At 36.9% G+C, this 17739-nt stretch overlaps 1 protein-coding gene across 3 annotated transcripts in view; it reads right to left on the reverse strand.

Moving 5' to 3' along the window:
- The window catches only part of mcf2a (MCF.2 cell line derived transforming sequence a), a 165348-nt gene that overhangs the window by 102123 nt on the left and 45486 nt on the right, over positions 1 to 17739 (reverse strand). For 2 of the 3 annotated variants that reach the window (XM_051935224.1, XM_028815810.2), the window contains exons 2-4: positions 15122 to 15193; positions 4653 to 4767; positions 149 to 239 (exon numbers count right to left, since the gene is read on the reverse strand). In XM_051935224.1, coding sequence (XP_051791184.1) covers positions 149 to 239; positions 4653 to 4767; positions 15122 to 15193 — 278 coding nt within the window. The remainder of the gene's footprint in view (positions 1 to 148; positions 240 to 4652; positions 4768 to 15121; positions 15194 to 17739) is intronic. The other variant, XM_051935223.1, reaches the window with a different exon arrangement.

Consider the following 17739-nt stretch of genomic DNA (forward strand, 5'->3'; position numbering starts at 1 on the left):
AATTCAGACCATTATTTCCTAATAATAAATATCAGCATTATAAAAAAGGTATGCATTTATAACTGTTTCTTACAAATTAACCTAAGGGTGACTGCATTATTCAAAATCAAAGAACAATAAATTCAAAAGAAAAACTAACAAAACTTACCGCTATACGTGATAGGGTGGCTTTAATAGATGCCCAAGTGTCCATTCTCCGGTCAACGATAAGAATGAATTTGATGCCAGGTTCTTGTTTTCTAAATAAGACGTTTACAATGAAGATATATTTTAAAAATAGATCATTTATTGCAAAACCATACTAGCAATACCGAAATTAGGTCTGAAAGCAAAAATGATTTTCTTAAAACCATAATGGCAATACTATAATTAGGCCTGAAAGCAAAAAAGATTTTTTCTTTCTTTCAATGGTGCATTTAGATGTAGTAGTTTCTTGTGTTCATGAGTATTATAGGGAAAGCTGAATTATGTGGAGCAACTAAGGCACTCACTGTTTAATCATATTAAGTGTTTGTCATTTTTCTAATAGCAGAGAAAATCCAGTTAACCAGAAAAGACAGAAATTAGGAAAAGTACATTTACATAATAGAATTTAACAATTAATATCTTTAAAGAGGTATGCCTCAGGGAATTTTCTTATTTTCACATTACAGCACATCTTAATACATAATTCGCCTGCCTCCTCACTCACTCACTCACTCACTCACTCACTCACTCACTCACTCACTCACTCACTCACTCACGTCCGTCCGAAGCCGAATGCGCAGTCGCATTCTGCGCACGTCCAAAGCCGAATGCGCAGTCGCCTTCTGCGCAGCTGCCCGAAAAACCTTACGAGACCGACATCCAACCCCAACATCGCGGCAGGCGGCGGATTTACGGCCGCAAAAATTCAAAGAGAAAGGCGACTTCGATTAAAGCTCTAGAGGCCTGAAAGGCGATTTCGACTACAGCTCGAGGCCTAATTACGCATTCTGATTCAATTACGCATTCATTCAATACACCTATATCAGGTTTGTGGTGCTTATACTTATTACTATTCCATATTGCACTGGAACATTCATCATTCAATATTATACTATAGGCCTTGAAAATTCATCAACTAACAGTACAAGCCTGTACAGTAATGAGTAAAGCGGACTACAATCATTACAAAACAACTTCTTCGTTACTTATCATTTGTTCTTCATACACTGCTGACACAAACTCGTGCCCGTTTCATCTTACGTTGTCGAAACGGGCTCTTTGTCTAGTTGATAATATTTAACCCAATATCAATTGCGCTACTATTCATTTTACAAACATTTTTCCTTAACTCATATATATTAGATACAATATTGTTATACATATTAGCTCCACAGCTCTATACGGGTTGAATCACAGAACAGTTACTTTCTGTGTCAAGTTTGCAAGTTGTTCTTGTGTATGCATTAAGCTGGCTTTGCTCTCACAGATGTATGTACTGTATATGTTAGGGTTAAGTTAACTGGCAACTCTAAACTGGTCAAGTTTGAGAAGTGTAGTTTAAATGTGATAATGTTCACAATTACAGAGTTAGTTTTTGCCTTTATAGGCTCTTGGCCCCCATGTCTAGTCGCAGTAATAAGCAGATTCAGGATGGAATGGTGGATGTATATCAGAAGGTACAGAATTGTGAAGCAGAAGGCAGTACTTGCATGTGCATTTGATTTCTGGCTTTGCCCTGATTAATATGAAATTAAACTGGCTGTGAACAACCGTCCTATCATTTCTACAGAGGTGCTAAGAATAAATCGCAAAACTCCTGTGGAGGCCAAAGCAATACTTCATCAATGAGCCAAAAACTGATGTAGTTTCACCATGGTTTAAATGCCAAAATTCACAAAACATACTTTACAGTCTGGGTTTCAGTTTCACCAAACTAGACGTTTGCTTATTCAGAGCAAAGTCAGTGTCTAATTTTGGCAACAAGCCATACATTCTGGAAATATACATTCAAGATGGAATTTTTTCAACATAGGAATGGGAAGTGTATTGGTAGAATTTCATTCATGATTATGCTTTAAATAAGATCAAATGAACCCATCTATTGAAGTGCAAAAATAGTTTTTTTACTACTTCTAGTATTGTGAGCCTGTTGCTCGTCTCAGCAGACTTTGTGCAACAAACTGAGACCAGGTGAAGCACCTTAGACCATCTTTTGAACATGGCAGCAATTGTGTTGTACTTGCTAAAAGCAATCTCACTTTTTAGGCAGCTAATGAAGTTCAACTAATATTCAATGTGTTACTGTGGGTTCATCAGGGGTGTGTTCTTACTCCTACTCTGTTCAATGCTTGCATGGACTGGGTGTTGGGCAAGGTCGTGGTGTCCAGCAGCTGTGGAGCAACTGTTGGCAAAGAATGATTCACTGATCTTGATTTTGCCGATGATGCTGTGATCTTTGTGGAGTCAATGGGGGCTCTGATTGGGGTTCTCAAGAGTCTGAGCGAGGAGTCTGAGTGCCTGGCCTTGTGAATGTACTGGATAAAAACCAAGATCCAGGCCTTTAATGACCTCTTAGGCACAGCCATCAGCAGTGTGTCTGTTTGTGGAGAGAGTCTTAAAAGTCCTGGTACTTCCTGTCTTGCTATATGGTTGCAAGATATGTACATTATCCAGTGACCTGAGATGAAGACTGGACTCCTTTGGCATGTCTCTTCAGAGAATACTTGGGTATCGCTGGTTTGACTTTGTGTCGAATGAGCAGTTGCTCATGGAGTCCCGAATGAGGCACATTACCTGCATTGTGAGGGAGTGTCAGTTATGGCACTATGGCCACGTAGCTCGATTTCCTGAGGGTGATCTGGCTCACAAGGTCCTCATTGTTGAGGACATGAGTAACTGGACCAGGCAGAGGGTGGGACTGGGTCACCCTGCCTGGGAGGTTGTCAACCAGGATCAACGTTTTGTTGTGTGGTGGGCGCAGCAATGAGCTGTACCAGTACACACTCCCCAAACCTGACCTGACTTTTGCTGCCAGAGTACATAAATGGGATAAACGGTTTCCTTCTTAGGCTGGATGGAAAGTATCTCACTCGTTTCAAAACCTTAAAAATACAACTTATTATAACTTCCTCAAAATCATAAAGCTAGTCACTCAAATTTTCTCATAATTTCTTTTATATTGGACAAAGTGTCCAAACTTACAGGATGTTGTAGAAATGGCAGAGAGCAATAAGGTGAGGGAATGGTGAGGGACATTAGAAAAATGTACATACATATTTGCACAAACACTAAACTTTCTTGATGTCATACTTTTAATTACTTAAAGTCTGAATAGTGAATAATGAAAGCTGCTATTTTATGTATTATGGCCACCATGATGTTATGGGTTACAGGGCACATGCATCACACATGCCTACTACACATGCAACTGCATAGTGACTAGATACACCTAATGGTAGTTTCCATGTAAACAAAAATAAAATGGCAGTTCTGACATAAAATCAAAGGCTCAAAATTTTGATGTACTGACATCAACAGAAGAACAATACAAATAATGTAAAATAAAAATAATAAAAACAACCAAACACGTTTCAGAAATAAATAATTGGCATATTCCTTACATAATAATGCTGTAACATTTTATTTGCTCAATTTGACTGCTTTCTGGATTTGTTCACAAACACACCATGCAGGGAGATTCATGGGATTTTTATTTGCCTTTGTTCACAAATGCACTAAATGAAGGAATTTACCAGTGTATTCCTTCTCTAGCCTACATGTATTAAAGGAATTTACATCTCTCTCAAACATTTATATTAGCAAATGAACTGATCTATGGCGCTTCCAAACAATTTATCTTGCAGTCAAGAAATAACATTTGCAACAGAAACAATATGCTGACTCAGCCATACAGTATGCTCCCTATTGTGACAGAGAAACAGAATAGGAAGCTGATTTAGGATGAGTATCTAATTATTAGCCATATACATGTTGTTATGAATTAGAAATTGTGCAAAGATCATAAGCACAATGAGCAGCAAGAAGTCATCTGAATTTAAATCAATGAAAACATAAAACAAACTGACTTAAGAAATAGCAGAAAAGACTTACACATAATGTAAATTTTAAGCAGTTTTTAAAAATCCATCATTAACTCAGCTGCAAAAGTCTATTGTTTCCTTTACTTTATTTCCAATATATACTGGACAAAAAGCCAGCACTGCTATAATATGTGACTTAATAAACCATGAAATAGATTTACACAAAATGTAAAATTTAAGAAGTCTTAAAAATGTGTCAGTAATTAAGTTGTAACAGTTTATTTTTTATTCTATGGATTCCATTACAAAATAGGTAATGAGTCAGTATTCATATAATGTGAAGTGCAGATATTCAGATCAATACTTTTGATTGTCTTTACATTAGTGCTACTTTTAAATAATATGCAATGTGAAGTGCAGATATTCAGATCAATACTTTTGATTGTCTTTACATTAGTGCTACTTTTAAATAATATGCATTTAACTAAGATTGTTTTTCTGTAAGGGGTTTTTTCCAGAAGACATTGGCACACATGAGTTTTTCTATTCTTATATAACCCTTTCATACTGTATCTGCCCTGTTTTGTAAAAAAAATACTGAAGCTTCTCATTTAGCCCTGAATTGCAACACAGCAAGTAACGCACCGTGGAATCATTGTTAAATAGGTCAATATTTTGGTCAAGGCATCTTCAGGGACTTCATGAAAACTGGAACATTCTGGAAGAGTGATGACAAATGAAGACTCCTCTCCTCTGCCACCTAATACAGACAAAGAAAGGAACACAAAACATCACCTTTCGCCATTGTGATTAATTTGTGAAGAGTTAACTTAATTTTCAACACTCAACCATCCATCCTTTCATTACTGGTATTTACTGCATTCAATACAGGGTTATGGGGAGTCAGTGTCTATTCCAGACAGTGTCAAGTACAAGGCTGGAACTAGGTCTAGATGACATTCTAAGTTATTGTAGGTCACATTCTCTCACATTAGGTCAATTTAGATTTTCTAGTCAGCCAAGCACACTTGACAGAATCTGAGAAGAAAACCAGAGTACCCAAAGACAAAATGCATGTAGACACAGGAGACAGCAAGCAACTTTCAAACAGACAGGTTGAGGCAAGAGTTTTCATATTATTATTATTACTTGAAACTATTAATAGAAAGTATTTGCATTCCAGTTTTCAAAACATATACAAACAGGTTCCTCTTGTCGAAAAGTCAATACTAACCATTTTCAGGTTACAGATGATCTTTGTGTAGGATCAGAATACAAGAGGCTTTTTATCCATTGTTTCAGCAATTGTCTCAAACTCAAGCAGTATTTGATGATGCACAGGTGACTGATGAGATGACTGCAGCCTTTGTTATTACTGCAGTTAGTTTTTTATTAGGTGTAATTTTTAATTCTGTTACATTTGTTTCTTTAGTAACCTTAACAAAGCCTCATTTGAGTCTTAATTACTTTTACAAGACATCAGTAAATAGGTTATTCATCTCCGTGCAGTACAAATGTTGATATGCTGGTGAGGCTACTTTTTAATATGAAGGATTCACAGATGTTATTCTGATGTATGCAATATTTTAGTTGGTCACATTGCATACCTGAATAGCCACTTTACTGATGCTTTCTAAGTGTCATTAGCACCAAAAGAAGCGTCTGTTAATGTCTTGTTACATAAAAGTGATGAGTAATAAATGTATTTTTCAAGTGCATAAACTAAAAGTGGGCGGCACGGTGGCGCAGTGGATAGCACTGCTGCCTCGCAGTTAGGAGACCTGGGTTCGCTTCCCGCGTCCTCCCTGCGTGGAGTTTGCATGTTCTCCCCGTGACTGTGTGGGTTTCCTCCCACAGTCCGCAGGTATGCAGGTTAGGTGCATTGGCGATCCTAAATTGTCCCTAGTGTGTGCTTGGTGTGTGTGTGTGTGCGTGCCCTGTGGTGGGCTGGCGCCCTGCCCGGGGTTTGTTTCCTGCCTTGCTGGGATTGGCTCCAGCAGACCACCGTGACCCTGTAGTTAGGACATAGCGGGTTGGATAATGGATGGATGGAAACTAAAAGTGTTATCAACTGAGTTATTAATCAAATGGAATCATATGAATACAGCAATCTAAAGCAGCATGCGTGTTTTAATGTATGTTGTCCTTTGGGAGTTCACTTCAGCTTTCATGTTATTCTTATCTGACAAGATAAAATAATAAAGGTGCCATATTCATTAAAATGTCAAGTTTGCACATTGAAATGCAATTGAAATTACATTTTATATCTGAAATCTCCTATATGTTCTTAATGACTAAACATTCTCAGTCACTGGCAAGATTAACTCTTTAGACTGCTCTGAAGGTAGTATTACTGGCAGTATTAATATCTTAAATGTGGTTTTCTACAGAGAACCTTTTTGTTGAACCCAAAAGATAATTGGTACAGGGATTAAGAACAACCTTCATCCCATTGGAGAACTGGCAAACTGTGTGTGTCACCATGAACTACAAGTTTATGACCATGCAGCAAACAGACAAAGGCATACTAAACTATGTCTAACATAGCAACCATAGTAATGCTACCTCCTGGTTGAGTTGTTGTAAACAATGATAGTGCATAATGATTTTGAAATTTTTTGGTTACTTTTTAAAAAATCATAGTCCTGATGTGTTGGAATCTTGGATTGGAAGGCCACATTAGCCCTATTACAAACGATTGGTGTGTAATATAGGTCTAGTAGCACACTGTTGAGATTATATCAAATTAAGTTGATTGCAATGGATATTACATTAAATGATGTGAAACTGCAAGTCAATGAGGAATTGACAAGTACATACACAACAGTTAGATAAGGTCTCTCTGAAAATCAAATGCAAGCATGTTAGCAATAACATGTTAAGGGAAGCCAAGAATAATTCAATAAATGTGAGTGTGACTAGTTGGATAGAAGCAGTATTAATATGTCAAGAAGCTTTTGCTTCCCTTCTAGTACCCTGACGTTTTGCCCAAGCAGTTCTATTAATTCATCTAGATGCATCAAGGCTAGTGAGTACCCTGAGTTGACTGAGAAACCAAAGCAAGGACCTAAAAAAATCCAGAGATAGCATTTGCTGCTTTATACATTGTATTTCTGCAATGTCTCCCAGGCTTAAATGCTGGGGGTGGGTTTAGCAGAGTCAGGCCTGATAACTGGTCCTGGGAAAATAAATACTTAAAAACATTATGATCACAGTGCTACAAGCAGAGACTTTACACCAGTCAACAAGAAGTTTATGGATGGATAGTATGGATCTGTCTAATTGGATAAAATGTAGTATTTAGAAAGGGTGAAAATAAAATGCATTCATAGGGTTTACAAGAAGGAAGTATTCTCTGGGCATCACCAAATCTGATTAATTAAAAATCTAAACTATGATTGGTATTCAAAATTTCATTTTCAAGGCAGTTCCATATACAAATATAATCCTTTGGGTATAAATATATGAAACACCTTCCCTTTGAGTAATGGCCATATTTTGAATGGAAGGAGATTCTTTAGTAATTTAAAAGTAAAAAGGAGACACATTCTCCATTAAACAAGGATGCTTTGAGTTGTGAAATCTGTGTGTGTCAGGCTGAGTACATTGTGATACTTCTGGGAAGTGCATAATGTGTATTGTACATAAAGAAAATTACTAAATGTGTATGTGTATAAGATGACTAATTAAAGAGGATCCAAAAGTGAAGGTCGTTTCCAGTGTATAGACAGGACATTGATACTGTTTTAAGTAGTTTGAACATGAGTTGCTACATAACTCAAGAAAACGACTGACATGTTTAAAGAATTAATAAGGAGAGGTCATACGGTGGTGCAGTGAATAGTAATTTTGCCTCGAAATAAGAAAGCCATGATTCATGTTTGGATGTTTGCTTTGTAGAGTTTGTATATATGTTCCATGTCTGCATAGGTTTTCTTTGGAATGTATATGGTTCAAACAGTGCAAGAGCTTGTGTATGTTTTGAATATAGCAAGGAAACCTGATTAATAGATTAGGATGTTAGTATTATGTAACTACATAGATAACTGAAGGTTTGTTTTATTTTCAATAGAACATTTTGGAGTTTTAATGTATTTAAGTAGAAATGCTTGTATTATGGTAATTTAGTAACTGAAAATTGTAGCTTAAAGAAAGAGATGTTTAATTATTGCTTTTTGAATAGGAGTGACAGATTTGAAACTTACTACAATTCAAAAGAGTGGTATTGATGTTTGCAAGATGCTTTGTGTTTGCTAAATAATCTATTAGGGAATAGGAAATATGATGACTGTAATTCAGCCTGTTGTGACTGAGCCTACAGGGCTGGCAGACAATGGAAGGACAGAGACTAAGGGCAAAGTTTCAGGTATATTTGTATGGGCAGGACTGTTACTTTTAAAGTACAGATAAGCCAGTTCTAGTAAAACGAAGTGTGAGGTAAGGTAGAGAAATAAGCCAAGTTTATTAGATGGTATTAACAGTTTTAAAAGTAACAGGAGCACTGAGGACTAAAGTTTGTAATTTCATTAGCATAGATAGTTCAGACTAATAGCAGTTGGTGACAATATAGAGAACATAGTTTGTAATATGGCTTTTGGGGCCAAAGCAGTTAGTAGTATACCACAACAGAAATGAAGAGCTTTAAGCAGAAAGTGACTACAAGTGCAGTTTTTGAACTGGAAACCCCAGAGGCAAACTATGTATTCTATCTGGTAGCAAAAAGCTTTCATTAAAAAAGCTTGCAGTTCAAATGCAATCAAGCAGTGGGCCCACTGTCTTGAATCAATGAGGGTCCAAAGGGAAGACTGACACCTATTAATCAGCACCAATACTGCCTACTTTTAATGGAACCGTGGTGACAGCCTAGTACAAACCATAGCCGTAGACAAAACAACTGGACAACTTTGTGGATACCAGCTTGGAGATGTGAGCATGCTTATACAAGGACTCTGTCTCTGGCTAGACCATTCTTATAGGGAAATATAATTGGATTTTTCAAATTTTAAAGCAACGCTATATTTAACAGAGTGTAACTGCAGCCCACAATACATGACATCAGTTATGTAACACTCTCAACATCACATAACATCCACAAAATCAGTCAATAAAATGACCATTGCATGTTGAGACCAATAAAATCTAGCTGCTGACCTTGCAAAATAGGTATGCAAACTAGATGAGAATCCTAGGAAACATGGAAATGTAAAGCAAACATTAGGAATAATTGGTATTATCTATGTTTAAGCTCAGCTAAACTATCCTGTGCATGCATGTTAGAAGATGTGAAATGGGGACTTTCTTATTTAACTTGAATCTATTATTTAGCTTAAGACAACTTCATGGTTGAAAGGGAAAATTATGATTTTTACTCACTGCATCCTCACCATTCCTCTGACCACTGTCTCATTCACACACATATTCTGTCTTGTTCCTACTGACACTCATTCCTTTCCTCTCTAGAGCATATCTCCACCTCTCCAGGGTCTCCTCGACCTGCTCCCTACTCTCATTACACATCACAATGTCATCGGCAAACATCACAGTCCACAGGGACTTCTGTCTAATCTAGTCTGTCAACCTGTCCATCACCATTGCAAATAAGAAAGGGTTCAGAGCTCATTCCTGATGTAATCCCACCTCTACCTTGAATGCATCCATCACTCATACCGGGGACCTCACCATTGTCACACTTCTCTCATACATATCCTGTACCACACTTACATACTTCTCTGCCACTCCCAACTTCCCCAAACAATGCCACAACTTTATCTAAGTCCACAAAGACACAATGCAACTTTTTCTGTCCTTCTCTGTACTCGACCCTCAGGGCAAACATTGCATCTGTAGTGTTCTTTCCTGGCATTAAAAAGCATACTGCTACTCACTTGTGAATTTCCCCTTGGGGATTGATTGATTGATTGATTGATTGATTGATTGAGTGAGTGAGTGAGTGAGTGAGTGAGTGAGTGAGTGAGTGAGTGAGTGAGTGAGTGAGTGAGTGAGTGAGTGAGTGAGTGAGTGAGTAAGTAAGTACCTACCTACCTACCTATCTATCTATCTATCTTCACCACTTTTCTTAACCTAGCTTCCACTACTCTTTCCTATTACTTCATGCTGTGGTTCATCAACTTTATCCATCTATAGTTACTACAGCTCTGCACATCCCCCTTATTCTTAAGAATTGGTACCAGTAGACTTCTTTTTCACTCCTTAGGCATCCTATCACTTTCCAAGATTGCATTAAACAATCTTGTTAAAAAACTCCAGTGCTGTCTCTCCTAAACACCTCCATGCTTCCACAAGTATGTCATCTGGACCAACAGTCTTCCCATTCTTCATCCTCTTCATAGTTGTCCTTACTTCCTCCTTGGTAATCCGTTGCACTTCCTGATTCACTGTCTCCACATCATCCAACCTTCTCTCTCTCTCTCTCTGATTCTCTTCATTTATCAGCCTCTCAAAATACCCTTTCCATCTGCTCAACATACTCTCCTTTATCCTTTTTCAAAGTAACCTGCTGCACATCAGCCTTCACCACCTCTCTTCACCTTATGCCTCTTACTGACTATCCTACTTCTTCTTCGCCAACCTCTTCCTTTGTATACTCTGTATACTCTGCTGTACTTCCCTATTCCACCACAAAGTTTCTTTGTCCTCCTTCCTTTGTCCAGATGTGACACCAAGCACCCTTCTAATTGTCTCCCTTATCACTCCTGCTCTAGTTGCCCAGCTATCTGGTAACTCTTCACTGCCACCCATTGCCTGTCTTACCTTCTCCCTGAACTCCACCTTACAGTCTTCCTTTTTCAACTTCCACCATTTGATCCTTGGCTCTGCTCCCACTCTCCACCTCTTCTTGATATCCAATGTCATCTTACAGACCACCACCATATGCTGTCTAACCATTCTTTCCCCTGCAACCACTTTGCAGTCTCAAATCTCCTTCAGACTGACCCTCCTAAATAGGATGTAATCTACCTGTATGCATCTTCCTCCACTCTTGTACATGACCCTGTGTTCCCCCTCTTCCTAAAATACATATTCACCACATATTCATCCTTTTTTCAAAATCCACTATCATCTGTCCTTCTTCATTCTTCTCCTTGTCACCATACCTATCCATCACCGCCTTATCCCCTCTGTTCCCTTCACCAAAATGTCCAATGAAATTCGCTCCAATCACAACTCTCTCTCCCCTGTCCACCACTTCATCCAACTCATTCCAGAAATCAAAGGTAGATATCTGGCCTTGTTGGAGCACGTCTCTTGCATGTGTGTTATGCAGCCCTTTCTGGGGTAAGAATTAAGCAGCCAGCTCCTAACCCCTGCTAAGGAGTTGAAGCTGAGGTTGCCAACCTGAGGCATATTGCTTTGTTTGATTTGTGTATCTAAGATATGAGTGATGAGTGAATGTCACATAAGTGAATAAAGCTGGATATACTGTACAACTAAAAAAAGCTAATAATTTAGGCATTTCCAGTATTAACCTGTTCACAAATGTGAAAAGAACTTTTGAGTATTGTTCGTGAACACTTTTACACAGGAAGGTACATTGTTGGAGGTAAGAGTGAAAATTAGAGAAACATAAAATATCTTCCAAGAACTTTGCAGAATCGTTGCACTTTAGAGAAGCAACAGCTACAGTCTTTGAAATACTGTTGTGATTAGGGAACATCAAAAATTCAGTTCAAGAAGGGTATGAATGGCTCTTGATACAGTTTCTAGCCATCTGGTGGGGCAATCATAAAACAGAATATCAAAAGTATTTTGTGTCCTGCCATTCACTAGGTGGAAAAGTATCAATGATGTCATTCAAAGCTGCATAAATTTCTATTCTGACCTGAATTAAAAAGTATACAAAACTGATCTGTACCCAATACATATTATAAAGAAAATTCAGGAAATTGCGCCAAGCCTCTTACATTAGGACAACAAACTCAATGAAGGGATGCAGAAAAGTAGTTTCACTCATTACCAGTAACTTCAGGAGCTAATTGATTAGATTCAGTGACTTCATTTCAAACATTTCAGCTGATGATGTGCTGATTGCAAAATAATTTTGTACATCTATAAGCAGCCCTTGGTCTCTCAGAAACACTTCTGACTCCTGATCAGAGTGAGAAAAAGGATTTATTAGAGATACACGCATTTAAATAAACCAGTCAAAAGTGTACATATACCTCTGACATATGCAAATTTTTGGTTAGTAAAAAAATTTTCATTCCATACTTTTGCAGCTGATACAGTACCTTTGCCAGATTTAAGTAAGTAGCATACAAACAAAGTAACTGAATAGAGTTGAGTGCAAGAACACATTTTAGGGTTTAAAAAAAAGACTGTTGTTCCTCATGGTTCTGTGGAATCTAGATAGTACAAAGAACATAATTGTTTATGTCAGTATCTCCCAATATGGCCTGAGGGTGGTACTGTCGTGTCCGCCTATACTGGTCATACTATGCTTTATGTTACAAAGCCAGGGAGCCGCCTCTGCCCAGCTGTTGGCTGGCAGTGCTGAGTAGAACAAAGCAGAAGGCTCTGATCAAGATGATTCAGAGACTGGCTAAGACTAAGAGTTTTTTTAAGCAGTTATTTTTCTATCTGATTGTCTGCTTTACTTTGTGAAGTTTACAAAGTGATTAAAGACTGAAAGTTCCCAAAGTCAAGGTGGACTTCTCAAAAAGCCTTTAAGGTGGTAGTTCAAGTGAGTAAAGTGTTCTTACTGCATTTGATTGGACTCTTTACTTTTAACAACTTACTGTGTACAAATTTTTTTTTTTCTAATTATTTTCATAAAAATAGATATATTTTTTTACTTAGTTTTTTGGTACCAACATCTTATTAAAAGTGGAAAAAGAGACATGATTTTATCTAAATTTCAGCTTTTACATGAACAAAATCTAAAATGTCAACAGGCATCTGCATGGTTGACTCCTCTTGGAGTTGAAGACTGCAACGATAACCTAAGCCACCAGGAGGAACCATAATCCTCAAATAAATCCAGCTCCGACCCTGGAAATGGTAAAAGGCTTTGACCCAGAAAAAAGAGACATAACGGGGTATTGTTTACAGAAGTATGTTGTGGGTAAGTGCTTTTGGAATTGAAAGGTAAATACTGTCTTGCCCGGCATGCGAGGCAAAAGGTTATTTTTCCTTTTTTCACATTATATTTATTCCTTATCTTTATTCCACCCTTGTGGGTTTACTCTGTAACAAAACTTTGCTTTTTTATCCTTCTCTTGGTCTCTTTGATTCTGTTCTTTAAACTCACAGTTTCCCCCCTACAGATGACAGTATGTATTGTGATGCATAGCAAAGTAAGCAACAGGATTGCAGATGAATATATGAGGCTACACTGCTCCACTGATAAAACAGAAAGCAAAGACATGTGGCTGTGTATTGACAAGAAATGACTCAAGCCTACGATGATATATGGGGCCACTTCAGGATGCAGTATAATTGTTGAAAAAGTAGGGCTTCCTCTGACCAGAGAATTGTATCTGGAGTATTACTAGAAGTGATCCTGGAAGTATGTTTAACTTGGAGTGCACAGAATCATTGAACATTTAGTCAGGATGTGAATTATAAAATTATAACAGGGTTTAAACTGTTTGGATGGAATTCAGAACAAAGAGAGAGAGAGAGATGGAAGGTGAAGGAAAAAAAAAGTCTTTGTTCAGGTACTTATAGATGAGTAATTGTACAAACCACACCACCAAACAGACATGGCCTGAAGACCTGTGTTTGGACACAAAATAAAAAGCAAGAGTATTTTCTCCTTTTGGATTATTTTTTATTTTGTAATTTCTTTTGACCACCACACTTTCTTGTGTCTTATATTTTGGCAATAAAGACAACATTTTTTTCAACTTCCTTGGTGTTCATTTGAAATTCAAGGATAGCTCAACAACACAATAGTGCTCCTGTCTTCCACACTATATACATTTAAAATTACATTTTTATGGACTCTTTCATATAAAGCATAAAGTACATTATAAGTATGAAAATACAAAAAGTAAAAGTTTTGTGATAGTACAATGTTAAGAAGCAAGTATTTAATAATTAAAAAAGATAAAGAATATAATTTAAAATCATACAAAGCCTAGGATCAAAAGAAATCAATACAAATGATGGATTGACTGGATTACTAAAAAAATCAATTTTACTTTTCAGTATAGTGCAGCAGGACTGGTTAGTGCTCTTGTCTCACAGATCTGTTGATATCAGTTTGATTAGCAGTTCTCTCATTGAATGTGTGGACCTTGCGTGTTCTCCAAGCAGAACCATGCACCCCAAGTACTTTGACCTCTTCAAACATACCAAAGACAAGCATGTTATGTTAATTGAGAAGTCTATGTTGGTGAGGTGTCAATGAATGCAGGGTATATAATGGACAGATGGCTTCTGTTTTCTAACTAAATGCTCATTCAAACTCTGTGATGGAAAAACCAACTTCATATAAAGGATTGATGGGCCCAGGAATTGAATTGCAGACAGATGGACATTTTGGCATACTGCTCCAATTCTTTTAGACTATACAGTATACGGCATAGAAGTATTAGTTAAAAATATAATTTGGAGAATCAATGAGAACAAGAGAATGTTTCCTCTTTCTAAGTTTCTTATGGTTTAATGATAGAGGTGTTAAAGCTATAAAGCCAGTTTACTTCCACCACTAGATGGTTTTGAGTTATTTCATATTATGAATTCGCACTCTTTCTTCTGCAAAAATAGATTTTTTTAATGTCAAACACTCTGATACACATGTATCCACTATTAAATAAAGTACAAAACCATTTGACGTATGTGCCACAGAACCCATAATGAGATGCCATCTTTAGTCCTTTTTATTTGCCATGGAGACATAATAAAGAAGATAAACAGAACTTCAACAGGAACTAAAATCTCATATTCCCCGACAGGATGAACAACATGTTGACTTTAAGGGGAAAAAAATGCAACTTTAAGACATAATATGTCTGAGTGGTTGCGTGCACTGTCAGTAAGACATATTTGCACACGTTTTTCACAGCTTTGTAAATCAATCACATTGCTGTAAAGCATAAATAGAGATTTAGCAGTGACAAGTAAATGATAATACAAAAAAATATTCTCACCTGAAAGGTATGCAATCTGACTCTCCATGTAATCCCTGATTTCTTTTATACACAAGGGCAAGGCAGCATCTGCTGGTAGAAAAGAACATATTAATGAAGTTATGAATTAAGTCATTCAAGGTCTTCAATAATAATTAAATGAATAAATGCACATCATTGGTATGTGGTGAAACAAATATACAGTACTGAACATCACAGAAAATATATCTAAATATTTGGAATGTCCATTTTAGACGATTACTTTGAAATAAAATAAATTATTTTATAAAGCACTTTCCTTATCATCTCTATCACAAGAAATATTCTTAACTAACCAGTAAATTATCTATCAGGAAATGACAGAATAAAATAAAATACAATAAAAGGTAAATCTGTTGGGCATTTAATTTTAATAACTTCATTAATTGTTAAGGATTTATTTGATCACAACATTTGTGGAAAAAGTAGGATAGTCAAAAAATTACTGAGATGAACTTTTATATTTGTTATGTGGAAATTGGTGGGTTCATGGCTTCTACATCACACAAGAGCCACCCTTGCCAGTTGGGCCCACACTGCAGTGATGTCTGATTGTCACACCATGATGGGTGATTCTCTATTATTCTTTTACCATTTTGAAAATTATGCTCTTTCTCCTTTTCATCCATTTCATTTTTTATTCCTACCTGTCTCATTGCTCTCATTATCTGAGCTTTGGACTTTAAATTAGATTATGGGCCAGGACTCCTGTCTACAATATTTTTTTTCCCAATAATCATCATGTACAATAAGGTATTCCTTTAACGTCACTATTACTGCTTTGAAGCTTTCCAGTTATAATCTTTATTAAAATAGAAATGAGGATGTTTCAATCCAAGAGGAAATCATTCATTCTGCATAGACTGGGGCATGATAAATACTGTATAGGTAACAAAAACAAGAATCAGATTTTATGGATCAAGAATTTTAGTATGGTGAGCAGACTGACTTTGTTATGTTAAGTATTACTCATGCTGTAATCTAGTGATTTATGGATTTTTATTTCAAGTCTCTATGAATAAAGAATAAAGAGGATGGTGAAGACTGCAGTGAAGTAGAATATGGAGGGCCAATGTGTGTCATAACCATCTGTAGCAGTCTCGGTTTGTTATAGACCCTTACAAAATTGCAAGGAATTATTGCAGTAATCCAGTTGATGGCTGTCAAATCGCAATGATTTGTAATTAAAAAGGCCACTGAAGAAACCCTTAGCAATTAAAATGTAATATTTTATCTTTTTAAATATGGTGACAATGATGCATTCTTTTTTATAATATAGGTAGAAAGTTTTAAAACTTGGGAGTTATATCAGATAGATGTGCTGAATAAGCACACAGAGTAGCAAAGTGGCAAAGTGGTGAGCACTGCAACTTCATAGCTCCAAATGCCATGAGTTATAATCCTGACAGTCATCATCTATATGGATTTTACATGTTCTCTCCATGTCTGGGTGGGTTTTTCTCGGTTTTCTTTCCAAGTTCTAAAAATGTGAGTGTTAGGTTAATTAGTTACTCTAAATTCAACTGGTAAGCGTGAGTGTAAGTCTGCAATAGGCTGGGTCCTTGTTTAGATTTAGTTTCTGCTTTATGGCCAACATTACCTGACAAAAATCCAGCTTTCCTCAACCTAAAACTAGCAAGAATATAAACACACTGACATAAGCACTCAAATCACACAGTTCTTTCTGCATATCCTGATTATACTATTATCTGCCAACATTTTATTTTTTGAAATGAAGCAAGTCCATTTTACTCCCAAGTATCTGTGATTTATCCTATTTGAGTTCAGAAGACTTATTAACATGCTGGAAACCATACAACTACAGTGACTCTATCAGTGATGTATTTCCGTCCCCTGCATGCTGCTCCCAGAACCTGCAATGATTGTCAGTAACAGTGGTGAATGAACACAGTGCTCATATAATGAGCAGTGTGCTGCATCTGCATTGCAGATTTGTTTTGCTGAAGCAGCAACTTGAGACTGATGAGGGCATCCAAGCAATACTACTCTCAATGTTATTGTGTACATGCCAGTACTATGAGACGATGGATACACAACTGTGTGTGGGATTAAGAAGCAAAAAAGGCATGGCTGGTGGCATACAGTAGTTGACTATAGATTTCTATAATACTCTGTGATAAAATATTTGCATAATTGTAAATACTGGAATAAATGATTCTGCCTGAAATCAGATACAAACTTGATGTGTAGGAAAAAACAGCATTCTGTTCCATGTTATGAACTGCACATGAGTTCTTGAACAAGTTTAAAGAAGACTGTTGTACACACATTTCCATTGAGAGCAGTTTAAACAAGTAAACACAAAATGTAAGGTTTACAAATAACTCATATGACAACACATAAAACAGGCATACTATGAAGAAGATTCTGAAAACACTAAAGAATGTTTTCCATTCACCCATTCCCTTTTTATACTTGCTCATCCAGTTCAGAGCTGCTGGAAGTCAGTGTCCTTATATAAAGGACTGGTGGAGACCCAACAAGCAAGCCGGAGTTGAGAGGGAGTGTGACAGATATTGCTGGGAGGAGAGGAGGAAAATTATTGTGTTTAATCATTGTATGTTTGGTAGATGTGGTGC

Source organism: Erpetoichthys calabaricus, chromosome 12 (genome assembly GCF_900747795.2).
Source record: "Erpetoichthys calabaricus chromosome 12, fErpCal1.3, whole genome shotgun sequence".
NCBI classification, from domain to species: domain Eukaryota; kingdom Metazoa; phylum Chordata; class Cladistia; order Polypteriformes; family Polypteridae; genus Erpetoichthys; species Erpetoichthys calabaricus.